The 21936-nt window shown below is 42.8% G+C and overlaps 2 protein-coding genes across 5 annotated transcripts in view; both read left to right on the top strand.

Annotated features, from left to right (window-relative positions):
- Nucleotides 1-687: 687 nt before the first annotated feature.
- Nucleotides 688-9059, top strand: LOC139532757 (cell surface A33 antigen-like). Its single transcript, XM_071330763.1, has 7 exons — nucleotides 688-931; nucleotides 4401-4567; nucleotides 5140-5353; nucleotides 5502-5666; nucleotides 5752-5868; nucleotides 6796-6928; nucleotides 7028-9059. The coding sequence occupies exons 1-7, from the start codon at nucleotides 886-888 to the stop codon at nucleotides 7464-7466; spliced, it is 1281 nt and encodes a 426-aa protein (XP_071186864.1). The 5' UTR covers nucleotides 688-885; the 3' UTR covers nucleotides 7467-9059.
- A 2248-nt stretch (nucleotides 9060-11307) lies between these two features.
- Nucleotides 11308-21936, top strand: part of LOC139532756 (immunoglobulin-like domain-containing receptor 2) — a 48430-nt gene continuing 37801 nt past the window's right edge. For 3 of the 4 annotated variants that reach the window (XM_071330761.1, XM_071330762.1, XM_071330759.1), the window contains exon 1: nucleotides 11309-11696. In XM_071330761.1, coding sequence (XP_071186862.1) covers nucleotides 11582-11696 — 115 coding nt within the window. In that variant the 5' untranslated portion in view covers nucleotides 11309-11581. Of the gene's footprint in view, nucleotides 11697-21936 lie in introns of all 4 variants that reach the window. The other variant, XM_071330760.1, reaches the window with a different exon arrangement.

Genomic DNA, 21936 nt, shown 5'->3' with positions numbered 1-21936 from the left:
CACTACTAGAAACCCTCCATGTGATCAGGCCAGAACACCTCTACCTCACTACTAGAAACCCATGCATGGAGAATGGCCCTCTATTCCTTTCATAGTTACTTTGACCAGGGTCTATTGCTCTGGTCACTGTAAAGGGAACACCTTGCCACAATGGGACAAGAAAAAGAACAGAGAGAGAACAAGACAAGAAGAGTGTGTGTCTGTGTCAGTTTGGCAGGGGGGAGGAGGCTACCTGTATGTGAGGGACTCTGTGCTGTGGAGATGACACACCCCTTCTCAAACCAGTCTGACTAGATATAAGGCTTCCCCAACCCTTCCTGTTCCTGACTGAAACCTGACCAGTCTTTTCCACACTCACTCATCCCTCACCTTTAAGCTTGAATAAACATATATATAACCACAATGAAGGTGTTTCTCTCTCAGGGATTCTGGCACCACTGGTAAAAATATCATCTGTCTCTACTGTCCTCTCAATTCTAAACATTCAAACGACAGAAGAGAATCTATTTGCATTCAAAAATGCATTTGTGTCTTATGGCTGTTGGTAAGACTTAGTCACTGCAAGTGCATACAAGTTTCTCTTGACAAAGTGTAGAGTCAAAGTTGCAAAAAGGTTCCTCTTGTGAGAGAAACAAAATAACAGGGCATGTACCGACAAGATAAGAGGGCGGGCAGAGAATGCTACCTGCAAAATATCGACGTTCTGATTGGCAGATGACAACGTCACTCGTGTTGAAGTCGTCTTCGCAGCCAGGAAAGCACTTAGCACAAGTTTTGGTACCCAGCTTAGTGAGCGTTCTACCTGGCCAAGGTCTTGTCCGCGGTCCCTAGCCCATAAAAAACAACGCCGGTAACCGGCGAGGTCGTAACTGTTACTGATCGATTATGGCCTCGCAGAAAGGGATGTTTGCTGTCGTTTTACTTTGTCTCGGTGAGTTTACTGATCTTATATAATTTCATAAACGTCTCTATGTTATACAACAAGAGCCACACCCATGTGTTTTTTTAGGGGGAAATGTCTCACCTTAATAGACATGTATATGGTATCGGTGTGGCGTCGCCTCACGTGTTCAGCTCATCTTGTTTTGTACAAATTGGTAGAATAGGATGCACTTACGCATGTCAAAAAGCAGAAAGTAAAAGAATGTAATACATTTTGTAATTACTGCCTGGCGTCCAGAGAGAAGAAACCGTGAGCAACAATTTAAAAAACCTTGAGTCTGTTGATGCACCTGTGCATTAATCTAAGTAACATAATAAAACAATCGCCATCAAAATCCATCCATTTAAACTAGAGATATCAGTTTTCTTGCAATGAACGACCACTATGGAAAGGGGAGACTCACTAACACGATGGTGTTCTCTGTTTTGGACTATTTATTTTACCTTTATTTAACTAGGCAAGTCAGTTAAGATCACATTATTATTTACAATGACGACCTACCCCGGCCAAACCCTCCCCAAACCTGGACAACGCTGGACCAATTGTGCGCAGCCCTATTGGACTCCCCATCACAGCCGGTTGTGATACAGCCCGGGATCGAACCCGGGTCTGTAGTGATGCCTCTAGCACTGCGATGCAGTGCCTTAGACCGCCCGGACTAGTCTCAAGATAACCCATACAAACCAATGGAGGTAGTTTTGCTCCAACAAATATATTAACAAAAAAAATCTACAATATGGAAATATTGCTTTCTTATCTCCTAGGTATAGGACAGACACTTCAAAACCTTATTCCTTTATGATTTATTTTTTGACTGTCTTTTTTTGCCATTTATGAATGCTATTCAATGCGTTTCTATGGGCTATAGTAGTAAAGGCCAAATTCAATATTTTATCAAATATATGTATTTTATTTTAGGGGTCCTAAAATTCTAAATCCAATAGCTAAATGATCCATGGTATGACCATATTAAAACAATTCCATATGTTAACTTAGTACCCTAACCCTAGTAACTAACCCTAACCACTTGGTGTTAATGCCTAACCTTAACAATTTGGAGTTAATTCCTGAAGTTAACCTTAAATTCAGAGTTAATGCCTAAACTTAACCTTAAACACTTAGAAATGTGACATTTGAGAAAGATGGATGAAGCTCTAATTCTGATGTGAGAGTTGTTAGTTAGAGAGTGCTGGATGACACAGGCAGGAGAGGTGCCCAACCCTAAACACTTTGCATACCCACTGGAGGACAACAGGGGCCTATAAGCGTCCATACGTATCAATGTGAAAACAAATGCTTTTTATTTTTCAAGTCATGTAAATCTTGCTATAATATTTATATAATAGTGTATGTCGGTGTGGTTAGAATGTCTACCCTGAGATTGGGAGTTTGATATCTGGCTGAGTCGTCCCAAAGACTGTAATGGGAGCATTGGGGTGATTGGGGGTAAGGCCCTGCGATAGGCAAGTGTCCTGTCCAAGGGGTGTACTTGTACGTCAAGCTGCCTCATGGAAACAGTTCTGTCTTGCACAAGCCAAGGTTCTGTGCAAGGCTTCTCACTCCCTTACTGTAAGTGGGTGTAACCCGTCCTTTAGTTTCTAAAGCCCTGTCATAATGGAGGACAACACAATAAGACTCTCAGTGCTATGACATTACCTGTGTGGGTTTATATTGCTGCAGTTTGAGGCTTTCCTCTGTACTCCAGCACACCTTTATCTAAGATGACTGCTAAACCTAGATTCCATAATTCCATTCATCCACATACCCTGGCTGCAATTCAAGTGCAATGTCTCACCTACTTCACTGTTATAGATTTAATGTGTACTATCTCATAAACCTTACGCCCATGTGTTTTAAATACTCTAGCAAAGTTTAAATGCGCCCACCAGAAGGCAATGCTATTCAACGTAATTCCTGCCCTAGAGTGGAAATGCTTGTCTAAGTTCCACCTCTGAAGAATGACGCAGGCTATTTATACGTATTTGCGAATGGGGTAAAGAAGGTTGTGGTGAAACAAATGGGGAACTGAGAGCTGTCAGTGTAGCTAGCATGCTAACCTTATCTAGCTAGCTAATATTATGTTGCTGTATTATTTAAAAAATAAATACTACACCGTATTCAAAGAGATTAACAGCTGGCTAGCCTGGTTCTGGAGCTGGATATGTCAAAAGCATTTAGGGAAAACTTCACCACACATTGAAGCCAGTATCTTTGACTTCGTTATCTGTTGTTCTCTCCAAAGTGTTGGCATCTTACATAAGAGACATGAGGCACCTTGTGTTGGCATCTTACATAAGAGACATGAGGGTTTCTACATTGTAATGAACATGGTGCAACTTTGTGTTGGCAGGCTTCGGCTGCAGTACAGCAAAGTCAAGTCGGCCCGTGCTTATGGTTCTGCAGGGGAAGTGATGTGCATCATGAAGTCATTGTAGCCCGTCTCAAATGACATGTAATGACAAAATGGATAAACTTGTTTCTTTAATTATCTTTTACTAGTGCATGTTCAATGTAGCAATAAGGTACGAGGAGGTGTGTTATATGCCCAACTCTACGTTGTTTTGTGCCTGGACACAGCCCTTAGCCGTGGTATATTGGCCATATACCACACACCCCCAAGATGCCTTATTGCTATTATACACTGGTTACAGTACCAACGTAATTAATTAGAGAAGTAAAAATACATGTTTCAGCATTCAGGGCTGGAACCATCCACTTTATAATATAGGATAGACGCTTGTGGTTTCTAGCTGCACCAATCAGAGTAGTGAAGCGTGTAGTCGTGAAGCAGCACTTTAGTGGTCAAAACCATTCATGCAATTATACCCTTTATAAAATGGTCAGTTTCTATCTCTCTCTCGCTATAATATATACTATTTTATTACTGAACATTTTCTGGAAAAAAACTAGTTCCCCCCCTGTTTTAATTTGCTCCATGGCTCAGGTGGCCAAGTGTCTGCTGGTTGGCTCCGCTCAGTCGCCACTCGCCAAGAGGAAGAACTTTACAGGAGTTTCTGATTAAAATACAATGCATGCTGGGGGGTGGTAACATTGAAATAAAACCCAGCACTGAAAATAAATGTAAACTGAAAAGTTTTAGCACGTCGTGTCCTATGGGGAAACACAGGGCTGACATGGAAAATATCCAAAGTCCCCACTTCGGATTTCCCACTTCAAGCCCAAATTATATCATATTTTGAATAAAACAATGACTTGTTGAATTGTTGTGCAACATCATGGGCATCGTCTTTCAGTTGAGAAAAATAATTCCGCTCTTGTGGTACTTCAAGGTTTCCTCTCCTTCAAGTTGGTGGCAGCTCATTTTCCGTTAGTTTTAGTGTTACAAAGCACTTCATTTTAAGTGTTCACCTCCTACAGCTCTATACGTCAGTGTCTGTAAAACCTGTCTTCCTGTTTTCTTCCTGTCTGTCCTCCTGTTTGTCTCTCTCTGTCCCAGTCGTGTCCATGACTCTAGCTTTACAGGTGTCCATCCCTGAGCCGTCCTATGAGTTCGCCAGGGGAGACAACATCACTTTACCATGCAGCTTCAAACCCAAGAACCCAATCAACAATCTGGTCATCATATCCTGGTTGGCTGAAGCAGACAAACCCGGAGAGCCAGAGGTAATAAACCGACCAGAACCCCCTCTGATCAGCCCTGACTTACATTCAGTGGGTTTAAACTATTGATTCCCTTGATAAAGATGAGCAATAATTGGGACATTTTTATACTACAGTTGCGCAGAGAAAGTGATTTGATTTAACAAGTAATTCATTTTTTTTCTCATGAAGTTAGGGGTCAAAATTGACACCCCTAAAGATTGTTATAAATATAGTAGTAAAACGTGTTTTTGGGTCCCGTATTCCGTACGAACATAATGACTACATCTAGTTTGTTGGATGCATTTGCAGTTAGTTTTTCAGATTATTTTGTGCCCAATCGAAATTAATGGTAAATAATGTATCGTGTCATTTTGGAGTCACTTTTATTGTAAAATAAGAATAGAAAATGTTTCTGAACACATCTACATTAATGTGGATGCTTCCATGATTTATGCATGAATCGTGAATAATGATGGTTGAGAAAGTTAGAGGATCAAAGATCATACCCCCAAGACATACTAAACTCTCACCATTACCAATAACAGGGGAGGTTAGCATTGGTGTTTACATGTTGTTGTTGACATTGTTTCCAGGAGTCCATCCTTACCTCCTACTCTACTGGTGAACTGGACATCAGTGACAGGTATGAAGGAAGAGCTTCCCTGGAGCAGGACATAGCTAAAGGAGTAGCCAACCTGAAGCTCTCCTCCATCGGTCTCCAGGACAACCGACTATTCGAGTGTCGGGTCTCCATCCCCAAGGATGACAAGGGTCAGCTGGCTGACACCACCCGTCTGGTGGTCCTGGGTAAAAAAAACAAAGACTCCCGTAGAATATCACATAATAAACCGTAGAATTTAGCTTCATTCCTCTTTATTCCTTAATAAACCTTAGAAATCCGTAAAGTGTCGATGATTACTGTTTAACTTAACATTGCAAAATATTGTGTCCACAGTGGCTCCCTCTGTGCCTATCTGTAAGATCGATGGGAGGGCAGAGTACTTCCAGAACATCAGTCTCACCTGTCTGTCTGAAGAGGGCTCTCCTCTTCCTACCTACAAGTGGCAGGGCTACGACGTCAAAAACATGCCCAGAGCACCTGCACCCAGGACAACGGACAGTATGTAGTGTCTGTGTGTGCTTGTTAATCTTCAGTTGATATGACCTTGACTCCTGACCTAACAGGTTGTCTCCGCCTCTTCCAGAGGATGGTGTCCTGTCTCTCTTCAACCTCACCATGGAATCCTCAGGATACTACGTCTGTACCTCCACTAATAAGATCCGCAGTGCCAAATGCAACCTGACGCTGTCCGTCATGCCACGTGAGTGCACAACACGAGACTGTGTTAGCCTGCTGAGCTAAAGCTTAGGCATTGTCTCTGGGAGCTAACACAAATGTTCAGATCTGAGGCAATGTAACCATCACATGAGGATGGTCCTGTAACAGGATACACACAGACACATTTTATCAATAGACATTCCTCTCTTCCTCTCCTCTCATGCTCTTCCTCTCATGTTCTTCCTCTCCTCTCATGCTCCTCCTCTCATGTTCTTCCTCTCCTCTCATGCTCCTCCTCTCATGCTCCTCCTCTCCTCTCATGCTCCTCCTCTCCTCTCATGCTCCTCCTCTCCTCTCATGCTCCTCCTCTCATGCTCTTCCTCTCATGCTCCTCCTCTCATGCTCTTCCTCCTCTCATGCTCTTCCTCCTCTCATGCTCCTCCTTTCCTCTCATGCTCCTCCTTTCCTCTCATGCTCCTCCTTTCCTCTCATGCTCCTCCTCTCCTCTCATGCTCCTCCTCTCCTCTCATGCTCCTCCTCTCCTCTCATGCTCTTCCTCTCATGCTCTTCCTCTCATGCTCCTCCTCTCATGCTCTTCCTCCTCTCATGCTCTTCCTCCTCTCATGCTCCTCCTTTCCTCTCATGCTCCTCCTCTCCTCTCATGCTCCTCCTCGATGCTCCTCCACGCCGCTCCGCTGCTCCGCCTCACATCTCCTCTTCTCTCCTCCTCTTCACTCCTCCCCTTCACTTCTCCTCTCCTCCTCTTCACTTCTCGCCGCCTCCTCGCCTTGCCTCCTCTTCGCCTCGCTTTTTCTCGCCTCGCTTCTCCTCTCCACTTCACATATCCTCTCATGCTCACCTCTCCTCTTCTTCTCACCAACTCAACTCACCTCTCCTCTTCTCCTTCTCACCTCTCTTCCTCACCTCACCTCTTTTCCTCACCTCTTCACCTCTCATCTCTCTCCTGTAGCGTCTATGACCTTGGGTTCAACAGCAGGTATCATTGGAGGCGTTGTGGTTGGTGTTCTGGTGCTGCTCATCATCCTCATCTACTGCTGCTGCTGCAGAAAGAAGAAGGACAAAGCAGAGGAGTACGCTATGGGGTATGTATGGTCTGACACACACACACACACACACCATGAGAGCTGAGATGGTGAGAACAGACAATGTGCTGAGTCTCCTGTCCACTGATATGTCCTCAGGGTTCCAGAGGGGGAGGAGTTCCACGACGACAAACCCGTGGTGAACGGCGAGGTTCGCCAGACGCGCAGCAAGGAGGGCGAAGATGAAGACCACCCACCAAGGATTGTGGACCGTCGCGACCAGTACAAGGAACGCAGTGAGAAGGACTACGATGACCGCCGCAGCGACTACGATGACCGCCGCAGCGACTACGATGACCGCCGCAGCGACTACGATGACCGCCGCAGCGACTACGGTGACCGCCGCGAGTGCTATGATGACCGCAGGAACCAGGACGACCGCTACTCTGACCGGTACGATCGTGATCGTGTTTACGATGAACGCAGCGACGGCGGACGGTACAGTGATCGTTATGATGAGCCCTACGATGAGCGTGACAGACCTCCCGGTGTACCGGCCAATAAACCTGCTATGCCTTCTAAAAATAGAATAGATTAGAACCACTTAATGTTTCCCGCAACTTGTTTTTGGAGTGTTTCAAAATATAATATATAAAATATAATATAAATAAATATTATAAACATAGTAGCTGCTGTAGGTCAGGCTTCACAAAGGGCCTAGCTACTAGGCTGAACTTGGTTCCATAAATAACAGGACGACAGTAACAAAGTAAAAGCCTATAGATCAGGGATCATCAAACAGATTCAGTCGCCGGATGGTGTTTCTCCTTTAGCAGAAGTTCAGGGGCCCGGAACATAATTATAAATCATTTGTAGACGGCAAATTGACTGCAAGAAGCCGAAACGGATGTAATATTTGACAAATATATAATCATTTAGAACCTTGCTTACATTTTGTATACCATCACATATATATCGCTCTTATGTGAGGGAATACTTGAACAGATTTCCAAAATTAAAATCACTTGGAGCTGATTTCCTGGTGTTTGTACAGTCTTATGTTCAACAACAGCAATTCTACAAAAAAAAAATATATATAATAATTTTTTGGTTCATAAATCTTGGGGGGCCAAATAAAAGGGTCTGTCAGTTGGGGAACCCTGCTAGAGACCATGCCGACTAGAGGAGGAGCGGCATTGTATCACTGTTATCTATGTAAAGGCCTTCTATGTGGAGTACAGCCTATGATTGAAGGAAGGGCAGCCTCAATTCAGTTCAGTAGTCAGGAAGCGAATTGGAATGCTGATTCAAGATTTGAAAAGAGGATTTTTCAAATATTTTTTATTCTTGAATCTGAATTTAAATTTGCTTTCTGTTACAAGCTGCCATTGCCTGAATAAGACTGTGTATGAATTTTCAGTGCAGCTTATTGGATAATGCATTTTTCCTCCTGCCTTGTCTACTGTTGGTGTGACAGAAGAGCTTTTCACGTCCGTCTCAGGTCTTGGCTGTTCGAGAACCACACGCCTTTTGGTGACGGTTAATTCGTTTTTATCAACTGTAGATTGCTAATACCCTCTAATATGAAACGCTGGGGCTACATTTAATATCGATGCTAATGCCTTCTCATAAATTAATAAAGTTAACCTTTTTAATAGTTGTTTTCATTACTTAGAAGTACTGTGTTTTATACATCTATTTAGCGTCATGATGCTTGTTAATACAGTGTTTCAGCTGTGAGCAGTGTAGTGCCAGGTGTCTCAGGTGAGTCTTCATTAACATATTCAAACCATGACTTGTTTTTGGAGTGAGTGAGTCAATCAGGCCTTTTGAAAGAGAACCTAGAGCCCCATTTTTAAGAACAGAGAAACTAGTTTCCCTCTGTGGCATGTGCCTGTCGTTTCACTTCCTCATTATAGCCTGAGGCCAGACAACAGACTCACTAAACTAGAAGGGGTTTTATTGGGTTCAGACCTATTAAATGGGTCTGTCTGAGTGAGGAGTTTTTATCTAAGGAAGAGAAGATAATCTTGCCTTTAATCTTTGCCAAAAATGTCTAACCTTTGTTTTGTTTTTATTCATTTGAAATGTACAGGGACAATTTAACTAGTTAAAACATCAAATGTTTGAAGTTTTGGTTAGATGTGATGGTACAATTATAAACTGTAAATAAAATGTATCATGTTTCTAATCTGTGTACAAATGTTTTCATTGTGATTACAGTGAATTTACATTAAAGCCAAATGTATCTATTAAGCGGCCACAATGTGTGTGGTTTCAGTGCAGTCTCTCTCCTCTCTGGAAAAATGAATGTACAGAACTTAAAGAAACGACAGAGGGCAGCAATGCCACTTGACTAATTTGTCTTTGTTGTGGGACTGTTCACTATTGCCTAGTTTCGATTAGCCTACTGTGGTACCGTTGATTCGTTTATGAAAGTGGTGGAACGAATTACTCATTGTTGAATTCCCAATGTGTTTATCACTATGCGTTCAACCATGTAAAAGCACAACAACATTTCAATGGAAAAAACTGTCTGGTGTTTGGTCTAGTTGTCATCTACATGTGTTATCACTGTGCTTTCAACCAGTTTAAAAGCACAACAAAGTTCAAATGGGAATACAATGTTATATCTATTTATACAATTTAATTTGTTATCACTGCGCTTCATCTAATAACACAACCGCATGACCTGGATTACAGTTGAGATGACATCAAAAGCACATAATGCAAGTGATCAATGCTGTCTGAGATTCTGCACAGATTATTATAGCAGTTGTAAAGATCTCTCCAAACATCTCCTGTGTCGTTTGCATGCATCTTGAACACGTGTTGGTATTCCGCCTACAATCAGGCTAAGGGCTTGTCCAGTCCCTAGCCTATGAAAGAAATACTCTGGGTACTGGATTACATTTAAACAAAGTTGATTCAACCAGTTTGTGTCCAGTGGGCTGCCTTTATTCTCCATTCCCTGTCTTTCCCCCATCGTCTAAGAGGCATTGTTAAATGAAAATATAATATTCAATTGATTTCTAATAAAACACAATTTTATATCCACCCTACTAAGATACTAGGTGTCGTTCTTGAATTTAGGTGTTTGGAAAAATGTAGCTGTATTTTTGTGTTTTTATTTAAATGTATTTGGGTACATCTATTCTAAATCAACTAATGGTAGCTTAATGTCTTTTCATAGTTTTTACCAGTATGATGACATTGTTCCACCAGTAGGGGCAGCAACACCAATGATGTAAACAACAATGAGACATTGGCCACAAATGCTGAAATCTATAGTCATCAATCCTTTAAAAAAGTATTTACTGAAGTGATATTAGTGAAATGATTAGTCATTAAGCTCACAATGTTACTTAGTGTTATTCAAATTGACCAACACCAAGTAACGCTGGATTCAGACACAACACATGATCAATGGAATCCTCAAATCTATGACATAATAAAAGGACGTGTTTAGCTCATCTGTTCATTAATATATACCCCTCCCCCGACAATAGACTCCTCCCCCGATACCAGACTCCTCCCCCGATAGCAGACTCCTCCCCCGATAATATAGACCCCTCCCCCGATAACAGACTCCTCCCCCGATAATATAGACTCCTCTCCCGATAACAGACTCCTCCCCCGATAATATGACCCCTTCCCGATAACAGACTCCTCCCCCGATAACAATAACAGACTCCTCCCCCGATAATATAGACCCCTTCCCGATACCAGACTCCTCCCCCGATAACAATAACAGACTCCTCCCCCGATAATATAGACCCCTTCCCGATACCAGACTCCTCCCCGGATAATATAGACCCCTTCCCGATACCAGACTCCTCCCCGGATAATATAGACTCCTCCCCCGATAACAGACTCCTCCCCCGATAACAGACTCCTCCCCTGATAACAGTTTTCCACCGGAGCTCAAGGTCCTTGTATATCTTTGTAATCAGTGATTTTCAAGGCGCTAACAGCAATGACATAAAATTGAGGGACACACATTATACTAGTAATAATATAATTTGTTTTTATTGATGTAGGCAATATATGACATCATTTTGTTTCAATGTCTAGCATTCAAAATGATAGATAGATATCTCTAAATCGCCAAAACATGTCACTGCACCGCTACACATCACCAGTAGGACAAGCCAACCTGCAGTAGTTTCTACAATGCATACAAAAATATGTTTTGTAGTATAAATGACTTATATATGTTTTCTTATTAAATAACAGTAAAAAACGAAAAATGTATTACTTGTCATGTTTTTCTCATTTTAAAGTGCTTTTACATGATGCTAAAGTCAAGGATCAGAATTTATCACCCAATTCAAGAATGACCCATATAGACACAGTCCCATTGGCCACAACATGTAAAGATGCTTGAGTCACTTTTAAATGAACGCCCCCCCTTGTCCTCAAAAGGACCAAACCGCGCATGCACCACCCATTTCTCAAACGGTATAGTCCCGTTATACTCGGTCAGAGCCAGGACCTGTACAATCCCGTTATACTCGGTTAGAGCCAGGACCTGTACCTGTACAAGAGCGTTACAATCCCGTTATACTCCGGAAGAGCCAGGACCTGTACAATCCCGTTATACTCGGTTAGAGCTAGGAGCGTTACAATCCCGTTATACACGGGTAGAGCTAGGAGCGTTACAATCCCGTTATACTCGGGTAGAGCGAGGCGCTCCGAATAGGGGTTTGAGGAATGAGGCGGAAAAGGCGAGGAGAACATGTACACAGGATTTCTCTAAACGCAAATGCTTTGATATGGAAGATGTGTTTGCTGCTGAGATGGTGGATTCCTGTACTATTTCTGACAGGTAGGTGATGAAGATGTATATAACTTTTACTGACTAACTAGCCAACCTAGCAGTGTAACAGGTTAAGCAACTTTATTATGTTGAGTTTTCTCCTCACCTCTTTTACTTTTAAGATGTTTGTGTTCTCGTCTCGAACCTGATTTCCAACAGAAAAAAAATCCGGTTGATGTTTTTTTCCGTGTTTTTTGAACAGCAACTTTTTTTTCAGGATTTACAAAAGGAAAACATTTCAGGAAAGAACGATACATTGTAGCCTTCAAAGAAAAAAACGTAATTTACTTTCAAGTTACAGTCACGTAGCCCTATAGTACAAGACTTGTGTAGCCCGTAAACGACACAAAGTGACGGATTTGGAATGTAGACTATCCTGCCGTTTGATTTCAACATCACGAGGGATAGAAGCGTGAGCTTTGTTGTGTGACTTGGTGCAGCGCAATGAAGGTAGCACTGGTCTGGCGGCTGTAGACAGTCTTCTTGTTTGTTCCATGGTACTCAACCAAGTGTGAATAATGTGAAGGGAAGTTTATAGGTCACGGATTAGGAAGGGCTGACTTCAATCAGTGTACAATATCGTACATTGGAGTTGTAATATCCATTAATGAATTAATAAAATAATTACAGGTACGTTTGAAAAAATGGTGTATTACAGATAGGGAATAATATTTTGCAATCGTTTAGTTTTTAGAAAGTATAAACCTATAGATTCTATCCCTGAGTTCAAGTTAGCCTGTTGGGGATGGGGGCGCTGTTTAGACTATTTATGCTAATTTGGCTAATTTTTGAAACGGCTTCCCACAAAATCCTTGATCGTACAATATGCATATTATTATTATTATTGGATAGAAAACAGTCTATAGTTTCTATAGGAGTTGAAATTTTGTCTCTAAGTGGAACAGAGCCCATTCTACAGCAATTTCCCTGACATGGATTCAGATTTCAGAAATGTTGGCCACTGTTCTGACGTCAGTTAAAAGGGCACTGATTTTGCTATGACTATACGGACACTTCTTACGTCTTCCCCTGGATGCCTTTACGTGATGACGATTCCAATGGAATCGATTGCGCGTTCACAGGCCCTATAAATCAAAAAACCCTGTAGCTAGCAAGTCTTTCCTTGCTGCGTAACACGCGTGCTGGACACCGACCCGCTCCTGTTCCAAGCGTTAGTTTAGCCTGTTATATTTCTCCGGTCATCTTTTCACTCGTTATAGGAGTTAAAAACATCATAAGGTAGTTAATTTAAAGCGTTTTATAGCAATTTATATCCGTTTAGTGCGATTTTGGGACATTTATTTTTGCAACGAAGTGAAAAGTTGGGCACGCTTTTCAGTTCATCCCGAACGCAGTTGACGTTTCCACATGGCAAGAGGACAGCTTTCCACCAAAAGACGATTTCTCCCAAGAAAGGATCCTTTGCCCAAGATACTGATGGAAGAACAGCTCAAGGTAGGACATTTTTATTATGATAAATCGTGTTTCTGTCGAAACATTTTAGTGGCTTAGGACGCCATGTTTTTTGACGTAGCTTCGCTTGGCGCAAACTGTATTGAAAAGTAAGGATAAATTAAAAAATGTAATAACGCAATTGTATTAAGAATTAAATTGTCTATCAATCCCTGTCCACCCTATATTTTTTAGTCACGTTTATGAGTATTTATGTATAAGAGTAGATCACTGTCTAAGTGGCGCAAGGACTTTTTCTTTACCAGCTTGTCTACATTTCACATTGTCTAACCATGATTTTGGTGGCTAAATATAAACATTTTCGATCAAACTGTATATGCATGTTGTAATGTGATGTTACAGGAGTGTCATCGGAAGAATTCTGAGAAGGTTAGTGAAAAAATTAATATCTTTTGGCGATGTTGACTTTTATCGCTCACTTTGGCTAGAATCAATGCTGGGCTGCTAATTGCTATGTGCTAAGCTAATATAACGATTTATTGTGTTTTCGCTGTAAGACACTTAGAAAATCTGAAATATTGTCTGTATTCACAGGATCTGTGTCTTTCGATTCGTGTATGCTGTGTATTTTTACGAAATGTTTGATGATTAGTAGTTAGGTAAACACGTTGCTCATTGTAATTATTCTAGTCCATTTGTGACGGTGGGTGCAATTGTAAACTATGCCATCTACCTGAAATATGCACTTTTTTCTAACAAAACCTATCCCATACCATAAATATGTTATCAGACTGTCATCTAATGAGTTTTTTTGTTGGTTAGGGGCTATAAATATCTTAGTTTAGCCGAATTGGTGATGGCTACTGGTGTTGGTGGACAAATAAAAGATGGTGGATTATGCTAATGTGTTTTTAGGTAATAGATGTACATCTTTACATATTGTGTCTTCCCTGTAAAACATTTTAAAAATCGGAAATGTTGACTGGATTCACAAGATCTGTGTCTTTCATTAGCTGTATTGGACTTTAATGTGTGAAAGTTAAATATTTAAAAAAAATATTTTTTTTGAATTTCGCGGCACTGGTTTTTCAGTGGGGGGGGGGGAGGGGTGCCACGCTGATCCTAGACAGGCTAATGTAGGCTACAATACTCCTTTTTGATTATGTAGTTATATAGAGAAGTGTAGATTTGTAGATTTCTCCAGCTCTGTGTTTAAAATGTCCTTAGACTAGCAGCAGGTGTTTGAGGGACACCACAGGTCCTTAGACTAGCAGCAGGTGTTTGAGGGACACCACAGGTCCTTAGACTAGCAGAAGGTGTTTGAGGGACACCATATGTCCTTAGTCTAGCAGCAGGTGTTTGTGAGGGACACCACATGTCCCTAGTCTAGCAGTAGGTGTTTGAGGGACACCACATGTCCCTAGTCTAGCAGAAGGTGTTTGAGGGACACCACATGTCCTTAGTCTAGCAGAAGGTGTTTGAGGGACACCATATGTCCTTAGTCTAGCAGTAGGTGTTTGAGGGACACCACATGTCCTTAGTCTAGCAGAAGGTGTTTGAGGGACACCATATGTCCTTAGTCTAGCAGTAGGTGTTTGAGGGACACCACGGGTCCTTAGACTAGCAGTAGGTGTTTGAGGGACACCATATGTCCTTAGTCTAGCAGTAGGTGTTTGAGGGACACCATATGTCCTTAGTCTAGCAGCAGGTGTTTGAGGGACACCATATGTCCCTAGTCTAGCAGGAGCTGTTTGAGGGACACCACAGGTCCTTAGACTAGCAGAAGGTGTTTGAGGGACACCATATGTCCTTAGTCTAGCAGCAGGTGTTTGTGAGGGACACCACAGGTCCTTAGTCTAGCAGTAGGTGTTTGAGGGACACCATATGTCCTTAGTCTAGCAGCAGGTGTTTGTGAGGGACACCACATGTCCCTAGTCTAGCAGTAGGTGTTTGAGGGACACCACATGTCCCTAGTCTAGCAGTAGGTGTTTGAGGGACACCATATGTCCTTAGTCTAGCAGTAGGTGTTTGAGGGACACCACATGTCCCTAGTCTAGCAGTAGGTGTTTGAGGGACACCACATGTCCTTAGTCTAGCAGAAGGTGTTTGAGGGACACCATATGTCCTTAGTCTAGCAGCAGGTGTTTGAGGGACACCATATGTCCTTAGACTAGCAGCAGGTGTTTGAGGGACACCACATGTCCCTAGTCTAGCAGAAGGTGTTTGAGGGACACCATATGTCCTTAGTCTAGCAGCAGGTGTTTGTGAGGGACACCACATGTCCCTAGTCTAGCAGTAGGTGTTTGAGGGACACCACATGTCCCTAGTCTAGCAGAAGGTGTTTGAGGGACACCACATGTCCTTAGTCTAGCAGTAGGTGTTTGAGGGACACCACATGTCCTTAGTCTAGCAGTAGGTGTTTGAGGGACACCACATGTCCTTAGTCTAGCAGAAGGTGTTTGAGGGACACCATATGTCCTTAGTCTAGCAGTAGGTGTTTGAGGGACACCACGGGTCCTTAGACTAGCAGTAGGTGTTTGAGGGACACCATATGTCCTTAGACTAGCAGTAGGTGTTTGAGGGACACCATATGTCCTTAGTCTAGCAGTAGGTGTTTGAGGGACACCACATGTCCTTAGTCTAGCAGTAGGTGTTTGAGGGACACCACATGTCCTTAGTCTAGCAGAAGGTGTTTGAGGGACACCATATGTCCTTAGTCTAGCAGTAGGTGTTTGAGGGACACCACGGGTCCTTAGACTAGCAGTAGGTGTTTGAGGGACACCATATGTCCTTAGTCTAGCAGTAGGTGTTTGAGGGACACCATATGTCCTTAGACTAGCAGCAGGTGTTTGAGGGACACCACGGGTCCTTAGACTAGCAGTAGGTGTTTGAGGGACACCACGGGTCGTTAGACTAGCAGCAGGTGTTTGAGAGACACCATATGTCCTTAGACTAGCAGCAGGTGTTTGAGGGACACCACAGGTCCTTAGACTAGCAGCAGGTGTTTGAGAGACACCATATGTCCCTAGTCTAGCAGTAGGTGTTTGAGGGACACCACATGTCCTTAGTCTAGCAGAAGGTGTTTGAGGGACACCATATGTCCTTAGTCTAGCAGCAGGTGTTTGAGGGACACCATATGTCCTTAGACTAGCAGCAGGTGTTTGAGAGACACCATATGTCCTTAGACTAGCAGCAGGTGTTTGAGGGACACCATAGGTCCTTAGACTAGCAGCAGGTGTTTGAGGGACACCATAGGTCCTTAGTCTAGCAGCAGGTGTTTGAGGGACACCATAGGTCCTTAGACTAGCAGTAGGTGTTTGAGGGACACCATAGGTCCTTAGACTAGCAGTAGGTGTTTGAGGGACACCATATGTCCTTAGACTAGCAGCAGGTGTTTGAGGGACACCATAGGTCCTTAGTCTAGCAGCAGGTGTTTGAGGGACACCACAGGTCCTTAGTCTAGCAGTAGGTGTTTGAGGGACACCACGGGTCCTTAGACTAGCAGTAGGTGTTTGAGGGACACCATATGTCCTTAGTCTAGCAGTAGGTGTTTGAGGGACACCATATGTCCTTAGTCTAGCAGCAGGTGTTTGAGGGACACCATATGTCCCTAGTCTAGCAGTAGGTGTTTGAGGGACACCACAGGTCCTTAGACTAGCAGCAGGTGTTTGAGGGACACCATAGGTCCTTAGACTAGCAGCAGGTGTTTGAGGGTCACCACAGGGAAAAGGGCCTTATTTTCTAACGCTCTATGTGCAACTTTCAAACTACAAACAGCATAAGGAACAGGTCTGAAGTGGACTTCTGCTCGCTGCCTCTCCTCCCTTTCCCTCCTCATCCTTTCTTTCCCTGCTCTCCTGAAGTGCTGTGGCCTGCGGTGTGAGGAATGTAACCTACTACACACCAACCGATTTCCCCTGTGTCCCTCTCTCTCTCTCTCTCTCTCTCTCTCTCTCTCTCTCTCTCTTCCCCTTCTCTTTCTCCCTCGTCTCTCTACACTCTTTCCCTCTCTACCATCTCTCTCTCTGTCGTTTAATCTCTCTCTCGCTCTGTGTGTGTCTGAAACAGCTAGGCTCAGCTCCTCTCCCCTCTAAACCCTCCTGTAGACTCTTTAGAACCCTCCTGTAGACTCAGTAGGGCTCTTCTGTAGACTCAGTAGGGCTCTTCTGTAGACTCAGTAGGGCTCTTCTGTAGACTCAGTAGGGCTCTTCTGTAGATGAACTAATAAAATAAACCACCCCTGTCCCTGCTCCCCTCCTGAGGTGGTTTCCCTGGAAACGAATAAAGCATGTGTTCCCAGTAGCTCTCAATCCTCTGAAAGACCCTGCTGACCTTCCTGATGTTTCCCTTTCTGCTGCTGGGAATGTTATGGCAATGTTTTGGGAATGTTCTAGTAATGTTATGGGAATGTTTTGGGAATGTTCTAGTAATGTTATGGCAATGTTTTGGGAATTACATTTACATTTTTAAGTCATTTAGCAGACGCTCTTATCCAGAGCGACTTACAAATTGGAAAGTTCATACATATTCATCCTGGTCCCCCCGTGGGGAATGAACCCACAACCCTGGCGTTGCAAGCGCCATGCTCTACCAACTGAGCCACACGGGACCGGAATGTTCTAGTAATGTTATGGCAATGTTTTGGGAATGTTCTAGTAATGTTATGGGAAAGTTCTAGTAATGTTATGGCAATGTTTTGGGAATGTTCTAGTAATGTTATGGAAATGTTCTAGTAATGTTATGGCAATGTTTTGGGAATGTTCTAGTAATGTTTTGGGAATGTTCTAGTAATGTTATGGCAATGTTTTGGGAATGTTCTAGTAATGTTATGGGAATGTTCTAGTAATGTTTTGGGAATGTTCTAGTAATGTTTTGGGAATGTTCTAGTAATGTTTTGGGAATGTTCTAGTAATGTTCTAGTAATGTTATGGGAATGTTCTAGTAATGTTATGGGAATGTTTTGGGAATGTTCTAGTAATGTTTTGGGAATGTTCTAGTAATGTTTTGGGAATGTTCTAGTAATGTTATGGGAATGTTCTAGTAATGTTATGGAAGCTGTTACTGTTTTATTGCTGGCTCATCCAGAAGTTCCCTGTTTCATGAAGTGGTTTGGGAGAATGTGACAACTCTACTGTCTAACATGCTGACCAGACCGGACACGTCGCATGCGCGAGCGTTGCAAAATAAATGTAGAAATCCATGTTATTCAATTATTGCACCCACACTGCTCGCGCACGCCAATGAGCGTCTGCGATGCCAAGGGCTAAAATAAAAGACATTCCTATTTCTGACGCAGATCGCGCTGCAAGTCCTGCCTCTCCCATCTCCTCATTGGTTTATAGAAGCAGGTACCCACGTGCCATCTCCTCATTGGTTATACCCACGTGGGTGATTGAAAGACGAACTGTTTTGCTGGTTGTCGTGGTAATACAATGAAAGTTTAGATGCGATCACCACATAATTTAAACGATGAAAAATCCTGGAAGGAGGAGAGATGACTAGAAACGATTTGGTTGGCCGTTTTATGTGTGAATTAATTGTCGGAGTAGAGGTCCTTGTGCATTTCAGGTAAAATAACAACTAAATGTTTATATCCCAGGACAAATTAGCTAGCAACAGCAAGGTAGTTAAATAGAACAAATTAACCTTAGCTAGCAAGTGCAAGCTAACTAGCTAAATTGCCATACATTTTTAATGCTTTTCGACCTGTCCCCAAATTAATGTCATTGGTTCAGAGTTTGTTTTGATATTTTAACCTGCGTGTCGTGATCGCGTTTGGTGTGGGGGGGCAAAATACATTTATGCGCGATGGCGCACGCGCGCAGCCGGTTTGGGTTCCGTGTAACACACGCACACGCGCACACACACACACACACACACACACACACACACACACACACACACACACACACACACACACACACACACACACACACACACACACACACACACACACACACACACACACACACACACACACACACACACACACACACATTTAGCAGACACACACACACACACACACACACACACATTTAGCAGACACAGATGTTTTTAGGCGTGTGTGTTTTCAGTTCATCACCTGCTGATTGACTGGACTGTCCAGCTGTGTTGTCAAGCTCCTGCTCATGAGATCTGTCGGGTTCAGAACGTATTAACCAACTGTGTTTGAACTAGTCTACTCACCACAACACTGTTTGTCCCCTGAACCACCTCTGCTACATTCTGTTCAGAATCATATCAACTCAACTCAGTGAGTCAGATACAGACAGAGTGAATCAGGTTCCTCATCACAAACCACTGAACCACCTCTGCTACATTCTGTTCAGAATCATATCAACTCAACTCAGTGAGTCAGATACAGACAGAGTGAATCAGGTTCCTCATCATGAACCACTGAACCACCTCTGAACCACCTCTGCTACATTCTGTTCAGAATCATATCAACTCAACTCAGTGAGTCACATACAGACAGAGTGAGTCAGCTGTTTTTATGTTTTTAGGCTTTGGGACTGTGGTCATAGTGACCACTTGTGTTAAGTGTGGGGGGATTTACTCAATCACCACACTGGTAAACCCGGGTAACTGGTATTTAAAATGACAGATTACCACACCAGCAACATATAATTCTGTTCATTTTGTTGAGTCAGATTGCCTATTAAAATTACAGTCTCCTCTTCTGCAGAAATGCTGTTAGTTCGTCTCAAATGGCACCCTATTCCCTACATAGTGCACTACTTTTGAGACCTATGGGCCCTGGTCAAAAGTAGTGCACTAAATAAGGTGCCATTTGGGACACAGACGGTGTTCAATTGTACAGACAGGAATTGAACTGGAACAGATCCTGAGAAACTCTGATTTCTCTTTCTGAGGTTCATGAAAACCTTTCAGTAGCCTCGTCCCCAGCCTGTGTGTCTACACTAACCGTATAGACACCTGTTAAGGATGAAACGACCTCTGCTCCTCCTTCCCAAACAAGGAGACAAGTAGATTTCAGCGGTCCCGTCAAGTCCCTTATCCAAGCAGACATAGTTAACACAGTCTAGGTCTATCAAGTCCCTTATCCAAGCAGACATAGTTAACACAGTCTAGGTCTATCAAGTCCCTTATCCATGCAGACATAGTTAACACAGTCTAGGTCTATCAAGTCCCTTATCCAAGCAGACATAGTTAACACAGTCTAGATCTGTCAAGTCCCTTATACAAGCAGACATAGTAAACACAGTCTAGGTCTATCAAGTCCCTTATCCAAGCAGACATAGTTAACACCGTCTAGGTCTATCAAGTCCCTTATCCAAGCAGACATAGTTAACACAGTCTAGGTCTATCAAGTCCCTTATCCAAACAGACATAGTTAACACAGTCTAGGTCTGTCAAGTCCCTTATACAAGCAGACATAGTTAACACAGTCTAGGTCTATCAAGTCCCTTATCCAAACAGACATAGTTAACACAGTCTAGGTCTATCAAGTCCCTTATCCAAGCAGACATAGTTAACACAGTCTGGGTCTATCAAGTCCCTTATCCAAGCAGACATAGTTAACACAGTCTAGGTCTATCAAGTCCCTTATCCAAGCAGACATAGTTAACACAGTCTGGGTCTATCAAGTCCCTTATCCAAACAGACATAGTTAACACAGTCTGGGTCTATCAAGTCCCTTATCCAAGCAGACATAGTTAACACAGTCTGGGTCTATCAAGTCCCTTATCCAAGCAGACATAGTTAACACAGTCTAGGTCTATCAAGTCCCTTATCCATGCAGACATAGTTAACACAGTCTAGGTCTATCAAGTCCCTTATCCAAGCAGACATAGTTAACACAGTCTAGATCTGTCAAGTCCCTTATACAAGCAGACATAGTAAACACAGTCTAGGTCTATCAAGTCCCTTATCCAAGCAGACATAGTTAACACCGTCTAGGTCTATCAAGTCCCTTATCCAAGCAGACATAGTTAACACAGTCTAGGTCTATCAAGTCCCTTATCCAAACAGACATAGTTAACACAGTCTAGGTCTGTCAAGTCCCTTATACAAGCAGACATAGTTAACACAGTCTAGGTCTATCAAGTCCCTTATCCAAACAGACATAGTTAACACAGTCTAGGTCTATCAAGTCCCTTATCCAAGCAGACATAGTTAACACAGTCTGGGTCTATCAAGTCCCTTATCCAAGCAGACATAGTTAACACAGTCTAGGTCTATCAAGTCCCTTATCCAAGCAGACATAGTTAACACAGTCTGGGTCTATCAAGTCCCTTATCCAAACAGACATAGTTAACACAGTCTGGGTCTATCAAGTCCCTTATCCAAGCAGACATAGTTAACACAGTCTGGGTCTATCAAGTCCCTTATCCAAGCAGACATAGTTAACACAGTCTGGGTCTATCAAGTCCCTTATCCAAGCAGACATAGTTAACACAGTCTAGGTCTATCAAGTCCCTTATCCAAGCAGACATAGTTAACACAGTCTAGGTCTATCAAGTCCCTTATCCAAGCAGACATAGTTAACACAGTCTGGGTCTATCAAGTCCCTTATCCAAGCAGACATAGTTAACACAGTCTGGGTCTATCAAGTCCCTTATCCAAGCAGACATAGTTAACACAGTCTGGGTCTATCAAGTCCCTTATATCAAGTCCCTTATCCAAGCAGACATAGTTAACACAGTCTAGGTCTATCAAGTCCCTTATCCAAAGACATAGTTAACACAGTCTAGGTCTATCAAGTCCCTTATCCAAGCAGACATAGTTAACACAGTCTGGGTCTATCAAGTCCCTTATCCAAGCAGACATAGTTAACACAGTCTGGGTCTATCAAGTCCCTTATCCAAGCAGACAT

Source organism: Salvelinus alpinus, chromosome 10, assembly GCF_045679555.1.
Source record: "Salvelinus alpinus chromosome 10, SLU_Salpinus.1, whole genome shotgun sequence".
NCBI classification, from domain to species: Eukaryota; Metazoa; Chordata; class Actinopteri; order Salmoniformes; family Salmonidae; genus Salvelinus; species Salvelinus alpinus.
The sequence above is the reverse complement of the archived record's forward strand: the minus strand, read 5'-3'. Positions and strand labels throughout refer to the sequence as shown.